The sequence below is a fragment of the Capricornis sumatraensis genome, chromosome 10 (assembly GCF_032405125.1).
Source record: "Capricornis sumatraensis isolate serow.1 chromosome 10, serow.2, whole genome shotgun sequence".
Taxonomy (NCBI): Eukaryota; Metazoa; Chordata; class Mammalia; order Artiodactyla; family Bovidae; genus Capricornis; species Capricornis sumatraensis.
Genome location: NC_091078.1, coordinates 56,461,394 through 56,486,815, shown reverse-complemented (window position 1 = coordinate 56,486,815; position 25,422 = coordinate 56,461,394). Strand labels below are relative to the sequence as shown.

Here is a 25,422-nt window from a genome sequence, read left to right as displayed (position 1 = left end):
TCAGGTAATTAATCAGCCAATGCTTTCAGGTTCTTCCACCTGCTCCTTCCCTCTGAAAGGCAAGTCACTTTCAAGTAGCACAGTTTCCATCAGTGAGCTTTCTTGGGCAAGAATCATTTTGTTTCTACTGTTTATAATTACATAAAGCACTTAGCACAATGTGAAAAGAATAAGCTTAAATTATAAATAGCCACTGCTGACTGATTCTGATTTGATTTTTATTGAATTCAAAAGTTTACTTACCGACGGTCTCCTTTATGGTCATTTCCAGTTCCTGTTCCTTTTGTGCCAGCTGTGTATGAAACTCTCTCATCAGCTGTTTTAATGTGGAATTGTGCTTCAACTCAAGATCTTCCTGCTCCTGTCTGAGTACCAAAATATGAAGAGCTAATTATTGCCATACAAAAAAAGCAGTGCATATAGTCAGATCTCACTGGTATCAACCATATTTAAGTGTGTGTGTGTATGAGCACACATGTATGTGTCTCCAGCCACAGAAAACTTCTGGAAGGCTAAGTAAACTATGATTAACTCTAGGGAATGGTCCTGAGGATTTGAGAATTTTCATTTTCCACTTAAAATTACCATATACCATATACATCATATACATCTATATAACAACATTAATACTAAAAATAATAGAACAAAAAATAATTACTGGGTTATGTACCTAATAATCATTTCATATGCAAGGAAAGAGTTTTTCCCCCTTAAATAGACATGGAAAAACACTGCTTCTTGCATTTTATTGCTTTTATTTCTCTTCAGCATTTAACTTAACTATATTTACAAATTTGATTATTAGCAAATTTAGGTTATGAAACTTAACTGTATTAAGACACAAAAAAGATTTCATTAGGGAAGATTACCTCAAAAATAATCATACTGGAAAAAAAAAAAGAAAAAAAAAACTTCCTTGGGGCTTCTCTGGTGGTCCAGTGGTTAAGACCCCCGCTGCCAATGCACAGAACACAGGCTTGATCCCTGGTCCAGGAAGAACCCACATGCCTCGGAGCAACTTAGCCCATGCACTACTAACTACTGAGCCCACTTGCCCAGATCCGGTGCGCCACAACAGGAGAAGCCACCACAATGAGAAACACATGCACCGCAATGAAGAGTAGCAGCCTCTGCTCACGGCAACTAGAGAAGGCCTGCACACAGCAACAAAGACCCAGCACAGTCAATAAATAAATAAGATAAATAAAAGCTTACTTGATTTTCTCTTCCATTTCTTTTTCATACTCTTTCTTTACTATATCCAGTTCTTGCTGATGCTCCTTCCGCAGCACTCGAATATCTTTCTGCAGTTTAACCACCTCCTGGCTCAGCTTCCTCTTCTCCTGCTCCGCCCCTGCTAATTTAAACTCCAGGTCATTGTGATCGACCTCCATGTTACTAAGCAAGCTGGGCTGAACCACGTGTGATGTGGACTTTCCTTCAGCACTTTCTTCCAAAACTTCTGTGGGTTTACTTTTTCCATTCATCTGTTGTTGTAGAGCCTGTAAACTTTCAAGTTTTGAGGTCAACGCTTCGATTTCAACTCTGTGTCCTTCCCTCTCTTTCAATAAGCAGGAATCCAGCTCTTTTATTTTTTGCTCCAAGATCTGACAGGTCAAGTCCTCCCCCTGGAGCGTTTTCTGGACATTGTCAACCACATTTTCCAAGTTCTGCTTTGCCCCTGTGTTATTTTTATCTCCTTCTTCTTCCAAATGCTGGGAAGAAACCAAGGAGTGTTTCTTGTTTTTTCCTTCAAGTTCTTCTTGAAGCTGATTTATCGTCACTCGATCCTCATGTTGTTTTGCTTCGGCCTGTTCTACCTTTATTAAGAGCTCCTGGTACTTGCACTGTATTTCAGAATGAGAGGAAATTATTTCTTCTTTTTCCTGCTCCAGCCTCTGCACTAACATTCCCTTTTCAATTAAATTTCTTTGTAAGACACTGAGTTTTTCTTCACATGCATTCTGCACACAGCCTTGGGAATCTGCTTCTTCTTGCTCAGTACACACTGCCACATTTTCTGACAATCTAGGTACAGCTGACGTTTCTGTTTGTGGTGAACTTTCCACGGACTTCAGTTTTTCTTCCAAGACGTGAATTTCTCTGTCTCTTTCCTGCAGTTTCATAGTTAGCTCACTCAGATGGCTTTCTTTGTCTTTTCTGTATTGCTGTTCTTTCTCTTCCATTTGTGATAACAACTGTTTCTTGATGGCAGCAATCTTTTGTTCAGCTTTTTTCTTCAGTTCTGCTAATTTCGCAGCACCTTCTAATTCAAGTCTATCTTCCAATGCTTTTAACTCCTCTTCTTTGCCTTTCACAATTGAATTCACATGTTCCAATTCCTTCTTCACAGATTCAAGTTCAGATTTCATGGAAGATGCTTGCTCTTCAAGTCTTAAGACTTTTTCTTCAGCCTCTTTAACCCTGTTGTCCTTCTCTTCTCCTAACTCTTGGATGTGCTGGAGTTTCTGAATCATTTCTTTCTGCTCACTATCCTTTTGTTGATGGTAATTTTTAAGAACTTCATTTAAGGACTCGATTTCAATTGTTTTCTGAGCAACATGCTCCTCTAATTCCACAATTCTCATTGTTTGAGTTTTTAACTCAGTCTCTAAATGGAAATCCTTTTTCTCCATCTCACTCTTCTTATCTTCCATCTCACCCTTAAAATATTCAAATCTTTTCTTTTGCTGATCAAGGTCCTCCTTCAATAAAGTTAACTGCTCATCCTTTTCACTGGTTTCCTTTGTTTTTAACTCAAGCTGCATCTGCAATTCTTTACTAGTATTTTGGTACTGTGTAAATCTTGACTGTGCTTTCTTCTTCCACTCGGAGAATTTGATGGACAAGTGATCTGCCTGTTCCAGAGCAGACGTTTTCTCTTTACTCAGAGCTTCAACTTTCAAAGATAAATCTCGCACTTGATCCAGCAATTCCTGCTGTACTTCTTCATGTCGCTTACTTAGTGATGAGATGGCCGCTTCTTTTTCAGCTAGGCTGATGCTATTCTGAAGCTGGGCATTCAAATCAGCTAGCTGTTTACTAAGACTGCTGATCTCAGCTTTTTTTTCTTTAAGCTCTTCTTTCATCATGGTGACAGCATTGATGTTTTCTGACAACTCTTTCTTCAACTGTGTGATACAAGATTCCTTTTCTGAAGCAGCCTGTTGCTGATTTCCTCCTTCCTTCTGTAAGGCTTCTTTTTCTGTGACAAGACCTTCGATATCAGCCTTCATGCTCTTAATCTGACATTCTTTTTCTTCCAACTGATGTGTAGCATGTTGAAAAGAACTATTTAGTACATTCTGCTCTTCTGTTAGCTGTCTAAGTTGTGCTTCTAATTCAGAAACCTGGCAAGTTTTGCTTCGTAGTGCCTCCTTCACTTTAGCTGTGTGCTGTTGACAATGGGAGATTCTAGAGAGAATGGCACTGATTTTACTGCTGCTGATGTCGACAAGCTCACTTGTTTTAGCCTGTAGTAAAGCTTCAGTTTTCTTAGAGTAAAGGTCTAGCTGAACTGCTAGCTCCTCGGACAGCTTTTTGAATTCCAGGCTTTTGTCCTCCAGGCTTTTCTTACTGCTGTCGTGTGAAGATTTCAGACTCTGGAATTCTTCATCTGTGGTTTTCAGCTTCTCAGTAAACTCCAAAACCTTGAGCCTGTCTTTTTCTGCCCGCACCTTCAGCTCAGCTACTTGCTCTTGCAGGAAAATGTTTTCCTTCAGAGAGCCATTCAAGTCAACCTCCAGCTTTTCAAGTTCAGCTTTTAGTTTAGTCTCATTCTGTGTGAGAGAATCCATGAGAGCAGCATTCTGCTTCAACTGTCCCTGTAATTCCTTTAACGCGGTATCCTGCCTAGCACCCTCTTCCTTCAGCCACGCCATTTCCTTGTTCATCTCTTCTTTTTCACACCCAAACAGGAGCATCTTTTGCTTCAGTTCTGCTACCTCTTGTTCTTTCTCCTGTAACTGGATATCATGTTTTTCCTGAAGTTCTTCGGCTTGCTGACTAAGTTTCCGCTCCCAGACTGCTATGACATCATCGAGCTCTCGCCTGTGTGCCTCAGTGAGACTTTCTATTTGCTCCTTTTGGTTTGTCTCCAGTCTTGACACCGCATCATTGATTCCAGCTGAGTTAGCCTGTGCCATTTCCAAAATTTTGGCATTGAACTGTTTTTCTTTCTGACTGAGCTCCAGAGCAGTATTTTCAAGCTCTTTTTTAAGTTTGGCTTCCTGATCCAACAATTTCTTCTTTAACATTTCTTGCATCTCCTTTGCTTTCTGCTTAATTTTTTCCATCTTTTTCTCTTGATTTTTAAATTTGGCTTCATATTCCTCTTGCAAAACACGAATACTGTCCTCCTTGGCTGATAATTTCTGTTTGAGTATTTCTATTTCTTTGCCTTGGGCTTCTCTCATTTGTAAAATAACATTTTCCTTTTCCATTAAGAGTTGCTTTGTCTGTTCCTGCTCTGTGCTGTTATCTTTAAGTTGGGATTCATAGAGTTGGGTTAAAGATTTCACTTTTTCTTCCATTTCACGATTCTGTTTTTCAAGCTTCTGCAGTAGATCCTGCACCTGGATTTTGTGAGTGTCTAACTCAGCACAAACATCCTTCTTTTGAGCTTCAACTTCAGCTACCTGTTTGGTAAGAAGAATTCTTTCTGTTTCCAAATCCAACAACTTCTGCTGCAACTGGGCCAGCTGGTCCTCATGGACTTTAGCCTGCTCATGCGCTGTGTTCTGCAGTGACTGGAAAAGTTCCAGCTTAGTCGATGCCTGCTGGAGTTCCCCTTCAGACCTTTTGATGTCTGCCTCTAAACTTTCCACATGGGCCTGATGGTCTTTTAAATGCTTGTCCTTTTCCTTCAGAAGAAGCCCAAGCTGGTTAATTTCATCTTTTAAGGCCTTTTCAGTTCTCTGGATAGAAATCTCTTGTTCTTTAATGATATTGTCAACCTGTTGTTGGTGATGATTTTTCTGTTCATCCAGCTTGGCCTCTAATTCCTGCTTCACTTGACCTGCTTGATCCTTTAGTACAGAAAGTTCTTCTTCTAGCTTGTCACGCATTTTTAATACTTCTGACAATTCAGACGATAATGATTCCAATTCTGTTTGCTTCACATCAAGCTTTTCTAAAGTCTTTTCATTCATTTCTTCTATGTGGGCCTGAAAGAGTGTCTCTCTGTCTTTCACCAATGTTTCTTTCTCTCGCTCATACTTTTCTCTAAGTTCTTCCATTTCAGTCTGATGCTGTTGCTTTAAGACTTGGAGCTTTTCAGTCCAAATGTTATCTTGCTGATGCTGCAGACTTTCCAATTCTGTCTTGTGTTTTTCAACCATGATTGTAATTTCTTTATTGTGCTTATTTTTTTCAGCTTCCAAATGAATAGTTAAATCTTCTGATTGATTTTTATTTTCTTGCAAGCTTTTTTCCAAAGAACTTTCTAATTCGAGAACTCTCTGTTAATGAAAACAGATGTGTTTTTAATTTATTAGCAATGATACACATGACATGATGTCTACACCTCCTTAAAAACTACAATTTAGGTAAATAATCTTGCATGTTGTATCAAATACCAGAAAGGACAAAGAATCTGTGCTCGGTTCCTAAAGGAATCATGTAATGAAAAAAAAGATTCTATTTTTTACACAGTTCATAATTCCAGATTCTATTTGGTTAACTATTTCAACTATCTACTTTTCAAAACCATTCTGAATGGATAGTGGGGGGGAGGGAATGATAAACTAGATAACAGTAACTGTTGGTAGAAAGATGAGTATTTTTTTCTGTTTTTAAAAAAGCCTATTATAGTATTCTATTACTTTTATAACTTAATTTTGAAAGAAAAATAATGTATCTGGCTTTTCACCAAAAATTATTACTTAGATGTTTTCAAAAAGAAGGAACTTACACCAGAGTAATTACCAAAGTAGTTTACAAAAAGTAATAGTAATAGTAAAATATTATTATCTCATGAAAATATCAATCTTGATTGAAGGAAAAAGAGCTAATTAAGGCAGAGCCAAGGAATATCAGAACTGGAATAGTATTAATTATCAGATGCAACCTCTTCATGTGACATGTAAGGAAATTAAGGTATAATTAATTTATAAAGCGAACAAGTGAAAGATGCAGGCCTCCTGAGTACCCATTCCCCTTGACTATGCCACCTTACAAAATGTTGGAAGTAGGCTAATAAGACATAGTTTAGAAATATGCATAAGAACTGAGACTGTTTCACTGTCTAAATCAGAGCAAAAGGGTTTAAAAAGTCTAAGTAGTATTAATTTATTCCTAATAGGTCAAATATTTCATGCACTGTTAAGGGAAAGAATAGAGGGCCTTAAAAATGTGCACACTGAGATAGACATACTTACCTGCTCATCACAGGACTATTTTTTAATATGGGAAAACAGGAGAAAAATTAAGTGTAAACGCAGAGGAACAGGGTATATAAACCGATACAACAGAAAATGAATAATGTCCAGACATGGCATGAGATGAAGGTGAAGAGGTAAGAAGGTGTAAGGGCAAGTGCTGCCTACAAAAGGAGGCCTCTTCCTAAGGACGGAGGTGAGTAAGTAGTGGAGCAAGGATGCTGCACTGCTTACTGAGGGCACAGAATCGGAGCGAGTGCCTGACAAATACAGTCAACCAAAGGCAGAGAGTCAGGAGCACCATGAGGCAGACACCAGACCCCTCCCACAAATAGCTCTACAAATGGAGTGTACATATGTGTGCGTGCTCAGGTTGCGTCCTGACTCTGCGACCCCATGGACTCCAGCCCACCAGGCTCCTCTGCCCACAGGATTCCCCAGCAAGAATACTGGAGCAGGTTGCCATTTCCAGGAGCACACGTATATGTGTATCTAAAACAAAGTCTTCGCTACAACTTTATATTGACTGTACATAATAAGAGTTTTCATGTATTAATACAAGTAACCCTACAGCCCAGGGCCCTGAACAGTGTTTAAACTTACAGTTCTGTATGTCTCTGCTTCTTGTTGAAGGTCTCGAAGTTTATTTTCACTCTCTGTGAGGATTGCTTTCTTCTGCAACTCTAACTCTTCCAAGGCCAATGATTCTTGCTGATCTTTTTCTTGAGTGATCTTCAAATATTCTGACTGACTTTTTTCCTGTGCCAAAAACAATCATACGACCTTAGACCCATGTAGATCTTCAGCATTCTCAAAGCACTGCCACAGGAATCATTCATTTCATTTGATCTGCACACCAGACCTGTGAGGTAGGCAGCATCGTTACCTCTCTCTTCTCACACTCTGGTCTGCAGAAACAGGGCATAGTGGCTTTCCCAGTATGGTCTGGCCACTCTTTGCCACAATTACAACTAATATGAAAAATTTTGTTTCCAGTAGCCCTACTGTGCGAGTGCATGCTAAACAAGTCACTTCAGTCATGTCCAACTCTCTGCGACCCCATGGACTGTAGCCCGCCAGGGTCCTCTGTCCATGGGACTCTCCAGACAAGAATACTGGAGTGGGTTGTCTTTTCCAGGGGATCAAACCTGTGTCTCTTATGTCTTCAGCACTGGCAGGAGGATTGTTTACCACTAGCACCACCTGGGAAGTGTATGTACTATGTATTCACTACTTAAAATGCTTTGCAAAATATCACTGAATGTGCAGGGTCACATAATTGTCACTACCTCTAGAGTTTGATATTTCTACTCTAGGCCATAGACTTATATAATTTATATTAATTTAGGCTGTAAATTTATATAATTTGTGAGAAATACCTTACTATGATAGGGAACCCCACATGGAAAAGCTAATCAAAATGAGATTACATGTGAATACATGGAGTAGATCAAGGAACTCTAAAGGTCTATACAGCTCCTAAGATCTGGCCCATTTCACTCTGGTGAAGTATATCGCTTTAAGGAAAGATTTTGTACCATACTGTAAGCAGATTGATTTTTTTAAAATTAGTTTCTATAACATCAATTTTGAAACATCATTTTAAACATACTAAACTGTTTAACATAAACTATAATTTAAATGCATTGCCATCTATGCCCATAAATATAAAAGAGGAAATGCTAATAGTCTGCAGAATTTTGACTTTCAGTGCCAAACTAACTTCTTTGAGAAACTAGGTAGGAAGAGGAGTGGAAGGGGACGAGAGCACGTGCAGGTATGTGTGCTTCATGTGTTATCTGTGTTCTGCGCTCACTAGTCGGAGTATGTCTGAAATTATCAATTCCCAAAACACAGTATTAACAAGAGTCCAGTGCCCCAGTTGCATGTTACTTGCTCAGTCATGTTCGACTCTTTCGTGACCCCTTGAACTGTAGCCCACCAGGCTCCTTGGTCCATCGGATTCTTCAGACAAGAATACTGGAGTGGGCTGCCATTTCCTTCTCTAATTACAGTGCCCCAATTACTCCAGCATGAAAACCCACAGCAGGTCTTAATGGCAAGAATTTTTAGCATCATCCCCTGCTTCATTTACGTCCCTAGTGTCTCACTTTGTCCCTTTAATTTCCATGCTACTATTTACGCTGTCCTGTTGTAATTTTTAAGTACTCTTGTAAACAACTTCAAATCCTTTTTGGATCAACAAAGAATACAAATATGTGCCCATACAGATGTATATTTCACAACCATGAACTAAACCCCTAACCTCAGCCAACAGTACTGTAAATCCATGTGTCTCTTGGCCCCACAGAGATTACAGAACTCCCTGACTCAGTTCAAGGATCACAGCTGCTGGAAAGCCTCAGAGCCCCAGGTACAAACCAGAGTGAAAACAGAAATGCGGAAAAGAAAGGAGATGAAAATTATAAAAACTATTCCTCATCCTTTCACACTAAAAGTATTTTTTAATTATACCTATTATCTTATGGATAATAACTTCACGTAAAAACAATAATCTAGATTTTTGGCATTAATACTTCTGGAAAATCCCATGGACGAAGGAGCCTGGTAGGCTGCAGTCCATGGGGTCACTAAGAGTCAGATATGACTGAGCGATTTCACTTTCACTCTTCACTTTCATGCACTGGAGAAGGAAATGGCAACCCACTCCTGTGTTCTTGCCTGGAGAATCCCAGGGACAGGCGAGCCTGGTGGGCTGCCATCTATGGGGTCGCACAGAGTCAGACACGACTGAAGCAACTTAGCAGCAGCAGCAGCAAGGTAACTTATCTAAATAGGCTTTTCACAATTTAAATAAAATAGTTTTTGTTTCAAACTTTCAAATTATACCATGCCAACAACTCTTTCTTATCTTTGCTTTTTTGGTTATTATTTTAGTTAGTTCAAGCCAGTTTTTTCTTATTTTACTTTATTTTTTTAACATCACATAGACTGAAAATTACTGATATCGTTCTACTTAAAAGGAAAACTGCATACGTGCTCAGTCGTGTCCGACTCTTTGTGATCCCATGAACTGCAGCCCACCAGGCTCTTCTGTCCATGGGATTTTCCAGGCAAGAATCCTTGTTCCTCCAAGGAATGTTCCCAACCCAAGGATCAAACCCGAATCCCCTGTATCCCCTGCAAAAGCAGGTGGATTCTTTACCACTGTCCATCTGTGAACTGGGTCATTTTCATTTTGTCCTCTTTAAAATGCATTCAAGCAAGCTTTCTGAGCCTTAAGCTCTGATACATTCAGTCTGGTATCTGATATCTATCAAGACATTCTTGCTAAATTATATGCAGTTGCTGGCCAATTGCTTCAGTTAACCTATCCTCCCCTTTATTTCCTCCTAATCATAGCCTACAGCCAGGGTGAGAGGAATGATCCACAAACAAACTGATTAATGAAAGCTTGTTAGACAAGCAAATTTAATGTTCAGACAATACTAAATCAACAAATTCTGACAGCCTCATTCCTGCCTACAGTCAGTCTCTCTGCATCCTCAAAAGTCAAGGCTGAGAGTAGTGTGACCTCAACCTAGAAGGCAGGGGTGAGGGCGTGACAACTTTATAATGAGGGAAAAACAAAATACTGTAGGTACTTACAAGAGCTAGTCTCATTTGCTCCTGAAATTCTGTTTCTTGGGTCTGAAGCTTCTTCATCAGTTCCTGCTCTTTGCTAGCCAACTCCTCTTCATGAAGCTTCTGTAATTTAGCAATTTGTTCTGAGGATTTCTGAAAAGCAGCCAAATAGTTAAAAGTGAAACATCCAGATAAAACATGTCACTCTACAACAAAATAATACTTTATTATAGTTCAATCATCAAGCTAACAGATTCCTAAGAGGAAAAATCAGAACATATTTCTCACATAAATCAAAAGTCACAAAATTCTTGAGAGTTTAAAGAAAAACCAGTAAAGGCTTGCTCCTCATTTAGGACATGAAGAGCTGCAGCTTCAATAGTCAATCCTATGGGGCTGAAGTGCCAATTCCACATCTTATAAAGATGTTCCCACCAAACAAGATGGGGAAGCATAGCAAGGGGAATAAGGATGCATTCAGAGAGGGCACTCCACCATGGGCAAGGTGCCCTGGCTGCACCCATCTAATTATGCCTACCTTTCCAGGCATGTACTACTACTTACTAAAAAGTTTAAGTATTGGTCTTGTTCTTTCTTGAATAGGAAGACTCATATCTTATAAAAATGTCAAACCACCCTAAATAAATTTGAAAATTTAATAAAATCAAATAAAACTACCAAGCAAATAAGGGAAGGCCCACTGGACAAAATAAACATGGAGTACTAGCCACTCTCTTCTGAACATAAGAGTAATGAGGAGGGGCTATCAAGCACTAGAACAGCACGAAACTAGAATATACTGTACAACTAGCAGCAGTGTGATACCAGCATAGGACCAGACAAAGCAGTGGGGCGGCACAGGGAATCCAGAAGACCCAGACACAGCACTACAATGAATTAGTATGGAATAAAGGCAGTACGGCATGTCAGAAGGGAAAACACAGGTTACGAAAGAAGTGATTTGAAGACTACTATGTAGTCATCTGGAAAAGATTCAGGTTGGATCCCTACCTCACTCCTCACACTAAATAAATTTTAGTTGGATCAAAAATTTAACCATAAAAAATGAAATCATAAAAGTGTCACATGAGAAAAACACTTTTTTTTTTACTCAGTTGAGAATGTCTTAAAGTAGAACAAAAATTTGCTAACATTTAAGGAAAAGAAAACTTTTCTGCATATCACCCCCCCCAAAAAAATGATAAAGACAACAAATTGAAAATTATTTGGATAAAAATATCTATCTCCAAGGGCTAATTCTTACTATAAATAAAAAACTTCAGTAAGAAATCAGTAAGAAAAAGTCCAACAGTCCAAGAGGAAAAGGAATCAGGATTTGATCAGGCAACTCAAAACAGAAAACTATAAATTCCATGTAAACATACAAAAACATGTTTGTCATATTGGTAAGAGATATGTATATCAAAACTACAGTGATGTCATTTTTAACTTAGCTTATAAGGATTTTTAAAGAGTCAGGTAACAACATCTTTGTCAGGGCAGGAACATATTCTAATACTTGAATATAAATGGTCCTCCATCAAGCTTGTAGCAACTAGGCAATGATTAAAACTGCACATGACTTTTGCCTGAGTAATATTCCACTTCTAGGAATCTATTCTAAAGAAACAGACGTTAGTGAATATGATAAGGATATTCACAATTTCCAACGATAAAAACTGAAAGTCTAAATATTTATCCATCAGCAGAAGACTGATAAAATTATGAGCTATTCATAAAATGAAATCCTGAGCTGTCTTTGAAACAAAAAGGGTATCACTATTAACTCAATAACAAAGAACAATAACCAAGACAGATTATTAATTTGGGAAAGCAAAATACAGAACATTAAAAATAACATGCCATCTTTTATTTAAAAAAAAATTAAAGAGAGGGTTAGAAAGCAAAAAAGAGAAATTATATGCAGAGATGACCTCTGGGAAGTATACTCAAAAAGATACACATTCATTTCTTTATCAGAATGCTTTTTTCCTATATCCTGAACATCATGAAATGGACATGGTCTAAAATATAAATTTACTCTTCTTTACTGCAGAGAGTGTAGGAAAAGTATAAGACTTAAGTTTCAAAACTGCTGTAACCCACTGCAATCTAGAATTATTCTTACTTTCGTGACATCAACAACCTCCTGCTTCACACAACTTAATTCCTGCTGAAGTCTGACACGTTCCTCCTCACTTGCTTTTTCAATGGCTTTTATTTGCTCATCCATTTCTGCTTTCATTTTTCTCCGTGCTTCTTCTGTTTTTTGGGCTGTACTCAGGGCTTTCTCAAGTTCCTCAAAAGCTATAATGAAAACAGCAGAAAACAAGTATCTCAAGAAATACTATCATTGAGCTAAAGTGTTTTACATTCAATTGACGTGAACTAAGAGCAGCAGCAGCAGGACATGTTAAAAAACTCATCGCTGTTTAAAGCCAAGAGGCATCTGAATGGTAGTTCAACAAAGCCACAAGAAAGGTCCAGTCACTGAAAGCAATTTGTCATTGAGTTCTAGATTCAGATATTAAGATGGCTTATACTGTATGAACTTAGGCTCAGCTGGAAAAAATATTAAATGACTAAAGATTTGCCCCACTCTCCCCACAAGTGTCATGGATAGCAAATTCATAGAAATGAATACTTGTACCTACTCTGTAGCATATAATTGCAATTGCTTCTTTGTCTGCTATGCAAGTTCTTATCTATTATCAATAACTAGGTAACACTATTGTATACTCACTGGGATATTTTTAAGGATGAAAAAATTCTTCTTTGACTAATCGTATTTTCAAAAAAAACCCCTCTTAACCATATAATAAAAGCAGGGTTTTTTCCCTAAACATTTACTGGCTGAATCACATATTTAACCAATGTATTTTGATATGAAACCTACTACTTATGTAAGTTTCAAATTAATGTAGCTAACTAGTAAGAAATCTTTTCCTGTTTCAAAAGTGTACAAAAAGGCACTACTAGCATGGAGTTTTGGGGTGAAATAAGTAAGAATACAGGCTCTGCAAAAACAGTCACCTAGGCTACAATAATAAGATCTTTAAGGACAGCTCACCCAGCATCAAACAGAATCTGACAGCATGGGTACAAGAGCTGAGCAACTAGACACCGAAACTACATGAGTATGTGTGTTTGTGTGTATATGTGTGTGTGTGCATGTGTGCACTGTGTATGTGTGTAAACACACACTTTCTCTCTCTCCCCCTCTTTCTGACAAAATAATGTCCTGTGAAAATCCTAGTGCTATTATCATCCTCAACTATTTTCTTTAGTCCTCAAAGAATAGAAGATTTCCCTTTACCAAAGAGAAGAACTATAAGTAAAACATCAATTTTCAAGATGGGTTTTAATCCTTTTATGAAATAAATATTCAAGGTGAAAATTCATTGACGTGTAGTATTTTCACTTTCAGTGGTGTAAGAAACGTGGAACTTCAACCGATGACATCCCATAAAAAGCCCTTTCATTAACTACAATTTCACTTAACAGATAGTGGTTTTCGCAAAGAAACTGCATACCTAAAGACAAACTTGTATTCTAAAGCATTTTCTTAACGGAGAAGTATAGTAGGTATAGAAAAAGGCAACAGAAAGATGGAATTCTGCTAACAACTGGAAAACACAACTTACTTTGCTTATTACCTTAAAAAAAAAAAAAAAAACTTCTCTGCAATCATGCATTTGATATTTAAAAAAAAACCTATCCAACTTATTCATTTTATATGCCCAAAGTATAAAATCAGAGCTCAAATAAGGTCTAAATTTTAAAGGCATATTAATTAAGTTTAATTATTTTTAAAGATTGCCTACTCCAACTTCAGTGATATTTGCCTGCAAACACCAAGATGATAATCCTTAGACATAAATATTCTGGTAAATAAAATATTTAAAGGAATATGATATCTTTTAGCTATTCTTTTACTATAAATTCTGGTGTCCAGCATAAATAAACATCTCTTGCTCATAATAAGAAATTAGTTTCCTTGTTTCTTAAAAATCAGTCAAGTAAAATGATCAATTACAGGAAAGAAATCTTGTAACAGGGTGCGTACTGCTTAAGTATGAGCTGAAGGCTTACATATGGGAAAGAAAAACATGGAAAAAGGAATGCTGGTATTTTTTAATGTTTGGATGTCATCACCATCTTTTCCTTACAGCTAATATTCAGCATATAAGATTGTATCTTAGCATTTCTAAGCACTTCACAGAAATATCTTAAATCAGGCTCTAGAGAACCTGAAGATAGCTATGATATTCTTCCAGCAAGACCGAGTTTTAAATGAAAAGCTTCTGTCAATTAAGCAAAACAAAACTGTACATAGTCAACACCAAGTGAAACTTCCTTTTTTTATAATTCCAGAATCCAATAAAATATAAAAATAGATACAGGGCTCTCACCTTATTAATCAACAACAACAAAAATCAATGCCACAAAGTTCCTTTTGGATATAATTTTTCAAAAGTTAATCTTCCTAACCATACTCAGTAAATTTTAGTACATTCTACATGGTAGTGTAATTTTAGTGCTCAATACTCCAAAACAGTTGTCACTTGATTATCCATCATATAATGATTAATGTAGGACAGATCTGGTTCCAAAGTTCTCATCTAAATTTAATCCTTTCTTCCCACGCTCTGCCACCTTGTCAAAAAACCATATAATTTTATACCTAAAAGGACACCTTTGAGACTTTTAATTCGACATCTTCATTGAAATGTAAGAACTGAGTCCTCCAACGTTTCCTTTGGATGATAAATCAGCTTAACTATACAGAGTTTAAGGAACAATCCTTATCTTGCATTATTTTTTAAAACTAAGAATGCTGGCATTGATCAGGCTCAGCTGAGCAGTAACATACCTTACTGAACCAGAATTTTTGAACCAATCAGTTACTGATGGCTTCTAACTCTCAACAAAATTCACCATGTTATGCCTCTGACAGACATACAAAAACTCACTGCTTTCCATCTCCATCGTGCTTTATGAAAATGTTAAGTCCCCCCAAAACAAAATTTTAAAGAGGCAGTAAAACACGTTTCTATATCCATGTACAGAAAACTTATTTCAAACACATTCTACACTGCACCACAAATGAAGCCACTTCTTTACAGGAAGTCTGTCTCCAAAAACGAGTCCCATTTCAATGCTGAAGGAGGATATGCTGAGAGCCTACTTACTAACCAGAAACATCTCACCTTCTGATCCTGCAACCACCAGATACAGTAAGTGGAGTCCATGGCCTGTAATATTCTAAAAGCGAATTCCCCCTCCCCTTTCCAAAAGGAATCTACACTAGGATTTTAACGTTGAGTACTAGAAGAGGCATGTTCTGAAGGCCTACGTAATTTACCTTCCAATTCCCAACAACATGAGTGAGTGGGGAGGAAGAAAGCGTGCATCAGCCCCAGCTGACGAGCCTTCTGCCAGCATGCAGGAGTGAGCGGGGAAACCGTGGCCACAGCACACATCAACAGGAAGGCTAAGCACCAGCTGCCGCCAAATGTTGCAAGAACACAGGGTGTTCTTCCAAAGCAAAATTCAATGTATCTCAGGCAATTTTCGTTTTCAAACAAAATCCTGTGAAAACATTTCTACGAAAAATGTAATATATCTTAGGAATAGTCCTCTATCAGTTACAAACACAGGGCAGACCTTTTACTGCCAGCTCCTCACCTTCCCCTTAGACAAGGTTCTCTTACATCCATGGGAGGTATAAAAATGGACAAATGCTCACTATAAGAGTTACATGAGCTCAGTAATCCAATCATTCATTCATCATATATTTATTAGATGTTTGCCATCTGTCAAGCATATGCTAGGCACTGGGTGATATCAAGAAAATATTTCACAAAGATAGTTGAAGTTGTAAGGTGAGGGAGGGGGGGCGGTGCAAAGTATGAAAGAACTAAGCCTAAGCTAAGAACTAAGGCTAAGCGAGGACGACTGTGGCATTTGCTTTGTCACTTCAGCATCCTTCCCCGCACCATCCTCAAAGTCCTAACCAGTCATATTACTAACAGCAAATGCCAGAATTCTGAGATTCTAGGCATCATTACTATTTTGTAGCACTGTCCTGGAAGACACTTTACGACAAAAATAACAAGACCCACTCTACTCCCCCTGCAGGGAATAAGGAGAGAGGCAGAAAAGTGGAAAGGCTGACAACCTCTAGATTAACTAAGAAGCTGAACAATAACATCAAGAATGAGTAAGTAAGCCAGCACCTATTTCTTTATCCCAGCAAAAAGCTGCTAGAAATGCATGAGGTATTAAAAAAAAACAAACCAGCTAGTACCATGAAATGAATAAAATGCAAATTAACAGAAAAAAACAACAAAAAGTTCTTATTTATCAGAATTCCCACCCAATCATCAAGCCTCTTTTGTGAATAAAAGCAAAAGTCTAGAGCAGCAGTTTTCAAAGTCTGATCTCAAAATCCTAGAGTCCCGAGACTCTCTGAGGAGCTATAAGGTCCTCCTTTTTCCAAATACTTCTCTGCATGAGTGCAGATGTTCTTGATCTATTTCAACCAAATTAACATATCGCAACAGACTGAATGTGGAAACAGGCATGAAAATCCAGTTATCTTCTATTAAGTTAAACAATAAGATAAGCAAAGATGTAAAATAAGGTTTTTCTTCACACTAAATTGTGTTTTGGGAAATACAGGTAGTTTTCATTAAAGCATTTATACTTACATGTAATAGGTTTTTAACTGTTATTTTTAAATGAACTCTTTTTAAAATTTCTTAGCTTTAATTTCTAATATAATAAATACCAATCCATATTACCCACATAACAAAAACTCTTTGGAATCTTCAACAGTCTTTAAGAGTACAAGGAGATCCTTGTGTCTAAAAAGTTTGGAAACCACTGGTCTAGAGTTTACATAAATGAAAATAAAATGATACTACCACCCAGTGGCATAAACCAGCTAGTGCAATACTTGTAAGCTCGGGCCTTCAGAAATCTAATAAATAATCATATTTTACAATGGAAATCTACTTTTCAAGCCACTGCCCAAAATACATAACAAAATTCACTCTAAAAGATTAACTATGCTTTGACCTTTAAAGTTTTTACAGATCTATCCAAATTTTCACATACTCCTTACATTAATCATGCAAATTCATCTATCAAATATTTTGAAAACTTCAGGATGATCTTGAAAAACATTAGGCTAAAGCTAAGTAAATTTAATTAAACTGAAAATATGATTCTGTAATAACTGTGTTCCTCTAGTTGCTGATGCTTTCCAGTAACAGTGACAATTGCCAGGAACAGAAGGAAGTGCAGAGTGACAATGACCTTCCAAAGATATGGATGCACAGCTACTACTGCAGAAGCGTATCAGGCACCTACAAATACATGATTATTAAGTAAACAACCTATATCAAAATCTAATTCCATTTAAAATAATAGAGTTTTCCCTCAGGTGTTCATGCAGTGCCAAAATGTGTACCTACTATTTGCCTAAAATGGCACTCTTAAATTCTACTTTAATTCCTAATTTTTTGCCTGAGAAACATGGAATTTTCTTTGTAAAGCTTGTACTAAGTACCCATGATAAGGAAAAAAAACAGCCCTTACCCCAGTCCTGTTCATACAAGGCTTGGGAAAGGCACCATGATTCACTTATTGGCATGTGTGGATGCACAAAAATAAGATGTTTTGTGAGACTTAAGACTCCAAAAAAACCTCTGTGACAAATTATCAGCAACTAACAAAACATTTAAATACACATGTGATTTTTGTTTGTTATATAAATATGCATAAATCTTATACACTGTTTAAAAATAAACTATTTTAAAGGGTTCTTCAAATAAATATGTTCCACTGAATGCCTTTGGTATTATCAGGCCTATAAAATACAAATGAAGGAAAAAAAAAAAAAAACTTAATTCCTGAACAAACACAACATGACAATAAAAAAGCAAACAATGTTATGAGTTAATCTACATTTTAAAGGGCAGCCAATCATGTAAAACACAGAACTTCAGCAAAAACAGGGCACATGAAAAGGAAACAGGGTTTATGGAAGTTAATTCACTCTGGAAACTTTCCTAATCCAAGCAGAATATTTTACTCATTTTGCAGAATTGCAGGCAAAAACAATGGGGGGAAGGTGTTAATACTACGATGTGGGTTTTCTTTTATAATGGCTATATTTAAATAACTTAAAAATAACTAACAAAAAAGAGTAGAAATTTATGGGTCAGACTTTATCCTGAGAAAAAATTCAAAGATGGAATAAGCTATATTATAAAGTTGTTATAGTATTATTCATAATAATGAAAATAGAAAATAATCCAAGTGCTGATCAACAGGGAGATGGTTAATGATGTACATGCATTCTGACAAAGCCATTAAAATATGTTAGTACATTAGCAACACGGAAAAGTTCTCCTAATATAATGCTAAATAAAGAAAAAGGAGCATACAAAATTATATGGACAATTATGATTACAATTATATAAAATAAGGATTATGAAAAGACTAAATGGAAGTGTATTGAAACAACAGCAATGTGCTTTCATTTTCTCTACTTCCCAATTTGTTTTTTGTAATATACTACATTAATGATTAGCCAGCTACTCTACCTCCTATTTCAGTTAAAAACATACACACACATGCACATACAAAATAGCCGAGACTTCGTGTGAACTTAACATTCTGTATGGGTGCTACTGAAGAGGTAATATTCTAGACAATTAGTAATAATACCCAGCACTTTAAAAACACCATTACATATTTAAGCTGAATCACCAGAATTCTCCAAATTTAAAATCTGGTTACTTGATGATATGACCATCTATTTTAAAATAACACCTAGAAAGGAATACTATCAACAGTGTTGTAAAATGCTTGTAACAAAAATATTTATTTTTTGGCTTTCTTTATCCACTGAAATAAGTAATTTTAAAAACACAAAAGTGCTACAGTAGTGTTCTTTAGAAGACACGCCTAGCAGTTCCACTGTAGAGCTGAAGGCTGATACAACATCCAGCAGGCGTGTTACCATGTACCCACAGTCTAAGTATTTTATGATAGCATTATTCTTTTTAAAATCAGAGACACTCAGATTTCCTTTGTCCTCCAACATATGAGAAGCACCAGTTTGTCTAGAAAAACTGTGAGAAGCAGGGCAATAGACTGTTTTCCAAGAAAAGTAGTGGGGAATGTATTTGAGCTGATTTGACCTCCAGAATAAGTGTGCCCCCCAAATTAGTTATTTGTCTGCAAATACCCACATGTCAAGAACTGCTAAATATAAATTAATTTTTTACAATAAAAAATGCATTGGAAGAGTTCAGATTCTTTGATTAATTATTTTATGTACACATTTACTTCTAAAAATCTTAACCACATGGTCAGCTTTTATGTGTTTAGCCTTTGAATTGTAAATCTAAGAGAAAGACGAACATTTAACAGAGAAACTAAATTCTCCAAGCACCAGATGATATTCATATGCTACTACAGAAACTCTACTTCCTTTACAAAGACATTTTCTTACTTTTATTACTAAATTTGGACTTTTCTGTTAATTGGAATAATCACTTATAAGTGAACCAAGAACCATATTATATTTGAACAATTCTGTTCAGACTAAACTAAAACCATTAAATAAAACTCAGTTGATGCACAAAACTAACTTTCATTACAGATTTTAAAGGACAACATCCTCAATATGGAATCAGTATGCTACAATTTTCTATCATTAACCCAATAATTATGACACAAATATAATTTCAAAAATATCTATAAAAGCACTCATTGTTATCCAAAGACTTTCCAAAGTAAATATTTCTATTAAATAACTATAAATCTTAATTCCCTCTTTAAGTATTTATTAATTTTAAATACTTTGACAGTACTATACACAAATAAGTTTTTTAACTTATAGGCTATTAAGTATTTATAAACAGTTTTATGAAAATCATATTTAAAGGCAAAATACATAAAAGGTACAAACTACCATGTATAAGCACAAGGAACATAGCCAATATTTTATAGTAACTATAAATGGAATACAACATTTGACAATTGTGAATCACTATGTTATATACCTGAAACTTATATATCAACTATACCTCAACTAAAAAATAAACAAATAAAGACAAAATATATCTGGAGTTTCAGAGAAGTAGGAGAAGGAGGGCTATATTACAAAACAGTTGACTGCAACAGCAGCCTGGGAAATTTTTATCCTACATATGAATTAACTGTATGTTTCACCTGCCTTTTCATCATTCACCTCATTTTATTTGTTATTCATGGGTTTCTATCCCCTCACCAAGATACACCTCAATTTAAAAAGGAAATGTAACCCTTCACCAGCATTTTTTTCTCTCAGCTGGCTACAAGAGTCAACAAAAGCAACCCTAAAAATGAAAAGGCTTGACATGAGAAACTCAGACTTTGCAATAGGTTTTTCTATTCACAGAAACCAGTGTTTAACAGCATCTCATAAGTCTCCAACTGCTTCAAGGAAGTTGTTAGAGATTATAACCTGAGAGATTTTGTTACTAATGCTCTCTAAAGGGAAATCGTCTTAGGTTTAAAACAACTGCAAGGAGATATTTCGGAGCACATCTAGTGTGAACCAACTACCCCTCTCATTCAGACCCATTCCTCTCCTTAAACCTTACAATCTGGTTTCTAAAATCATTTCTGAAACTGCATTCTAAGAATTGAATCCTCAGGCAAATTAAAAGAAATTTTAAAAAATCTTCATTCTACCTTCTGCATTTTTGGAAATGCCTCCTATATTCCCCAGAAGCCTAAGTGGCCACTATTCCTATGACATCCCAAGTTAACTTTTTTCTTCTCATTTACTTCTCTTCACCAAATGCAAGATCTCTATGTTAAGAGCACAGACGCCAGATGCAAAATGCCCAGATTCAAATCCCAACTACCCACATTTAGTTTCTGTGGGTGAATCTAAGCAAGTTACTTAACTTCTATGTTCTTAAGTTTTCTTATCTCATTCCTTATTTGTAAAATGAGAATAACAGTATACAGGTCACAGAAATGTTAAGGATTAAATACACACACATACGTGAGTGAATACAAGCAAGGCACTCATGACAGCCTTGCAGAAAGTGACAGCTGGCCATCAGCAGCAGGTGCCACCGCTGCTGCCAGTAGAGCAGTCTCAGAGAAATCAGCCTCTTGCGTAATGTGACCCACAGACTGCAACCTCAGGCTAATGACTCCAGAAAGACGCTCCAATGTCTTATTTCCAAATTTCCACAAGTCAATTCCATCTGGAAAGCGCATAATTGGCTCAAATTCAGAGAATCTAAGCAAACTTATCATTCACTCCATTCCTCAGAGTCCTCATTTAGACTCCCTTTCTTCTGGAGTCATGTGATTCATTCAGTCTCCACACCTTAAATCTCTGATGTCTTCTTAGACTCCTGCTTTTCTTCTGCCCCTTCAAGCTGGCTGGATACCAACTTCTGCAGAATCAACCCCTCCTCTTCTTCCCAGATCCACCATCCTAGACAAGGCGGCCAAAGCTCTCAGTTTCCAAAACCTGGGTTTCTACCTTTGCTCTTAAGTTCAACTTTGCACTTCGTTTCTTTTCTACATACAACACTGGTTTCCATCACATTTATACTTTCCTATTACGGGTTTCCTAACATGGAAAACACACCAAAGTCTAAACTCAGCTACTCAGTATCTTTACAGATTTTAATAGTCAGTTCCTTCACAATCCAACTTCATTTTCCACTTCAGCAAGAATGATTTCCAGCTGACACACACACCACCTATGGTCACTGTGCCTGCTTATGATCTAGAATCTGAAATGTGTGTTGCCCCGCCTGTCTGTGTAGGCCCATTCTATTCACTACCTGAGGCCCAACTCAAAACTCCCATCCTCACGAACCTGAAGGTCCCATTCACTCTACTCTCATCCCTTTCAAGCATCTCTCCTTTCCTGTCTTGCCTTACTCAGTATCATACCCTGCTGAACACTGTGCTGGTCTCAACACTTCACAGCCTAGCATTTGATGGGTCAGAACACAATGCTGCTATGTATAATGCTGAATTATTCCATCATTCTCTTAAAAAAAGTAAACTGTATCTTATACTTTTTGTTTATCCCCAAGCATCCATAAGGTAGCAGTTATTTAGTATGTACCACACTGTGCCTACCTGGGCTGTTCCAAAAAGTACACCTAAATTTTGACAGCCCAAGGCAGTGGTCACCAAACATTTTCCACAAAGAGCCAGATAATAAATACTGTAGGCTTTGCAGGGTTCTATATAATAGGCCCAGCATGAGCTGCATTACCAGCACAGGCCATAGTTTACCAAGCCCTGCCTCTTCTAAATAACAGTCTACTACGTCTTTATAAAGAGGCTCTAGAGTTGAACGTTTTTATCCATATTTAACTAATTTTTCTAAATGTTGGTTAGTCAAGCGCTTCACATGACTTCTGAGTTCCAACATGAAACAAGTAACCCCTGATTTCTTACCAGCTCTTTCAGACTTTTCTTTCTGTTCCCGTAACTCCTCTCCCTGGGTAGTCATCTGTTTGATGCGACTGCGAAGTTGGGCAATTTCTTCTTCTTTCATTTCCAGAGTTTCATGCATCTGACGTTTTGTCTCTGCTATTACCATTCCCTAAATAGAAGTGCAGACTCTAAAGCATTTACATAACAAAACTGCATTATTAAGAGCACACAACAAACTTACTTTCAAGGGCAGAAAACATAATGTTTCTTACTAAGTAGAGCATAAGAATTATTTCAGTATTTCACAAACTCAAGTCTGTGTCCTGAGTATATACGACACTATGTACTACAATAACTTCAGTTACCTGGCATATATCAGGGTATTTCTAATATAAAAATTGTTTTAATAATAGTTTCAATCTTTAAACTGTTAAAAACACATTTTAGTTAAAAGATTTATAATCTTTTCATAAATGCTTACTATAATTTTCCCTGTCTTAGTAAACAGTTTACAATAAATCAACAAAATACAGCCTTTTGTACTTGGCTCACAACCAACCATGATTACTGAACTGCGCTCTAACATAGGGGAAGACCCAAAGGCTGCCAAGAGCATAAGGTCACCGCTGCCATACTGGATGGACCGAGACTGTGGTACAGATCTACCTGGTTTTTCTCTTTCCTCTTGTGACAATCTCTGGTCCCAACACCACTCCTTATTACTGTCAGTGGGGCAATCCCATTCCTCCAATTTGCTAACTGTCTTCCCACTTTCTGGATAATCTACACAAGAAATGAAGGTCGCTGGGGGGAAATATAATCAAATAGTAGATGTTAAATCAGTCATGTGCAACTAACAAACAAAAAAAAAGTGTAGTTCAACTTGTCTCTTGAAAACTAAGACTCTGTGACAGCTAGTTTATAATATTACTAGGGTTTGTCAACTCTTGTTTTAGGGTCTGACTCTTCCAGATGGCTAATATTAATGAACAGATTAAAAACCAGGTAAGAGGGGCATTATTATACAAATTTCAAAACAAAATTGTGAGCCTTCAGTTTCCTCAAAAACCAACTCACAGTGGAAAGAGAGAGGGACAGAAAGAGAGAGGAGTGGAACCTATAGATTTAAAAAAGCCTTAAGAGTCACAACAACAAACTGCAATAAAAGAACCTCATTTGGATTCTGCGTCACAAAAAAGGCCAAAAGTGCATGAGACAAAAGGGAAAATCTGAAACTGCTAAGACTGTTATCAAGGAATTGCTATTAAATTTTTAGACATGATCATGATAATGTCATTATATTATTATAAAAATAAAAATAGTCCTTTATTTTAAAAGACACATTAAAATACTTATAGAAGAAATGATAAGATTTCTTAGATTTGCTCTAAAACAATCCTGGGATGAGGATACTAGCAGCTGGGAATATAAGATGAAACAAAATTAGCCTGAGATATTACGTGTTGAAGTTGGGTGATGGGTTCACAGGAATTCCTTTTATTAAACTTTGTATTCTCTATAATAAATTTTCTCAAAAATTTTTTTAAGCAAGGTCTTTATGAAGTTAATGGAATATAATATAGTAAAGTGGACAGAACGAAAAGACTGACAATACATTTCAACAGCAGAACAGCTCTGACACTTTCTTAATTATATGGTCACTTAAAATCTGTAGTTTTAAGTACCAAACTAAAGAACATGGTGGATGGTGTAGAACTAATTGGAAGCTACTTTGAAAAAGAAAAAAAAAAGGACCCATGAACCTGGCGCTGAAAAACTTTAGTCAGAACTGTTCATGAATTTTTTTAGTTGTCTTTGCTGTCATAGCTGAAGCTACTGTCCCAACTCTAAATCGCCAATCTCACCTATACACTCTAAAGTTTATTTGCAGAAATTTTTATTTATGTTAATGTATATATTACTACTGCTTTATTTTTTGGGCAATTTATCTGACAGATTAATCTGTTTCTATTATATTTGAAAGACAATACTTATATCATTCACATTTAGTAATGCCTTAACTATAATTTAACTTTTCTCTAAAAAGTAGTTATGTACTATAAACAAATTTCTTTTGCAACAGCATTCTAATCTACAAATCAAAATGCTGACTGGATCAAGAAATCACAGATTCAGCTTCACATGATACAAAACTAATAGTTATATAAATCTAGAAATGAAAACAAAGAGGTTTTTTCATGGAAGCAGCCATAATAATTTTGGAAAGCAGAAGTCTGAATGCTTCCAATTGCTTCCAAAAATGAACTGGGGCAGGGGGGCCCTCGACAAATTTTAGTATCATAAGTTTTGTTGTTTTACCTTATCTTGTTCAAGCTGTTCAATTAAGTTCTTTGCATCACGCAACTGAGTGATAAGTTTAGTCTTCTCAGCCATATGAAGCTCCTAAAAAAATTTTAAAAATTCATTTCCATCTCTAATAAAGTTTCTTCTTATATGCGAACTCTAAACATTTTATCTAAATTTGAATACTCCTACAAGTCTAGTAGAAGAGAACACAGGATGTGTCAAAAGGACGATAAACGGTAGACTCCCAGGGCACTCGAGGGCCCTCTCCACACTGTCTACGGAGCAAGGGGCAGGCCTTCCAGAGGAGGTGGCGGCCACGCTGGGGCCTGAGGATCTAACCGTCACTGGGCTGCAGTAAGCACACCACACTCATTCGCTCCTTTACCTTCATCTTTTCTAGTTCTTGAAGTCTTTCATCCAGTTGCTCCTGCAGGGCTTCTTTCTCACTAGTTAACTGCGCACACTGCTCCTTATGTGACCGAATGGTCTCCTTGCAGCGCTGCAGCAGGTTCTCCTGACGCTTAACTCTCTGCTGAAGTGCTTCCACTGCTTTAGCAGAAGCTCCATCTCCCACTGTCAACAGTAAAGCAGCATAAACAGGGGCTGTCAGTAAAGAACCTGAGGACTCCCCTGGATTCTGTTAGTGCACAGAAACGTATGCTCATTCCAACAC

General features: G+C 36.9%; 1 protein-coding gene across 1 annotated transcript in view; it reads right to left on the bottom strand.

Annotated features, from left to right (window-relative positions):
- GOLGA4 (golgin A4) overlaps positions 1-25,422 on the bottom strand; it is a 103,250-nt gene that overhangs the window by 28,490 nt on the left and 49,338 nt on the right. Inside the window, exons 11-18 of the mRNA XM_068983096.1 lie at positions 25,135-25,322; positions 24,762-24,845; positions 22,464-22,611; positions 12,091-12,269; positions 9,987-10,115; positions 6,981-7,136; positions 1,216-5,459; positions 244-365 (exon numbers count right to left, since the gene is read on the bottom strand). Coding sequence (XP_068839197.1) covers positions 244-365; positions 1,216-5,459; positions 6,981-7,136; positions 9,987-10,115; positions 12,091-12,269; positions 22,464-22,611; positions 24,762-24,845; positions 25,135-25,322 — 5,250 coding nt within the window. The remainder of the gene's footprint in view (positions 1-243; positions 366-1,215; positions 5,460-6,980; positions 7,137-9,986; positions 10,116-12,090; positions 12,270-22,463; positions 22,612-24,761; positions 24,846-25,134; positions 25,323-25,422) is intronic.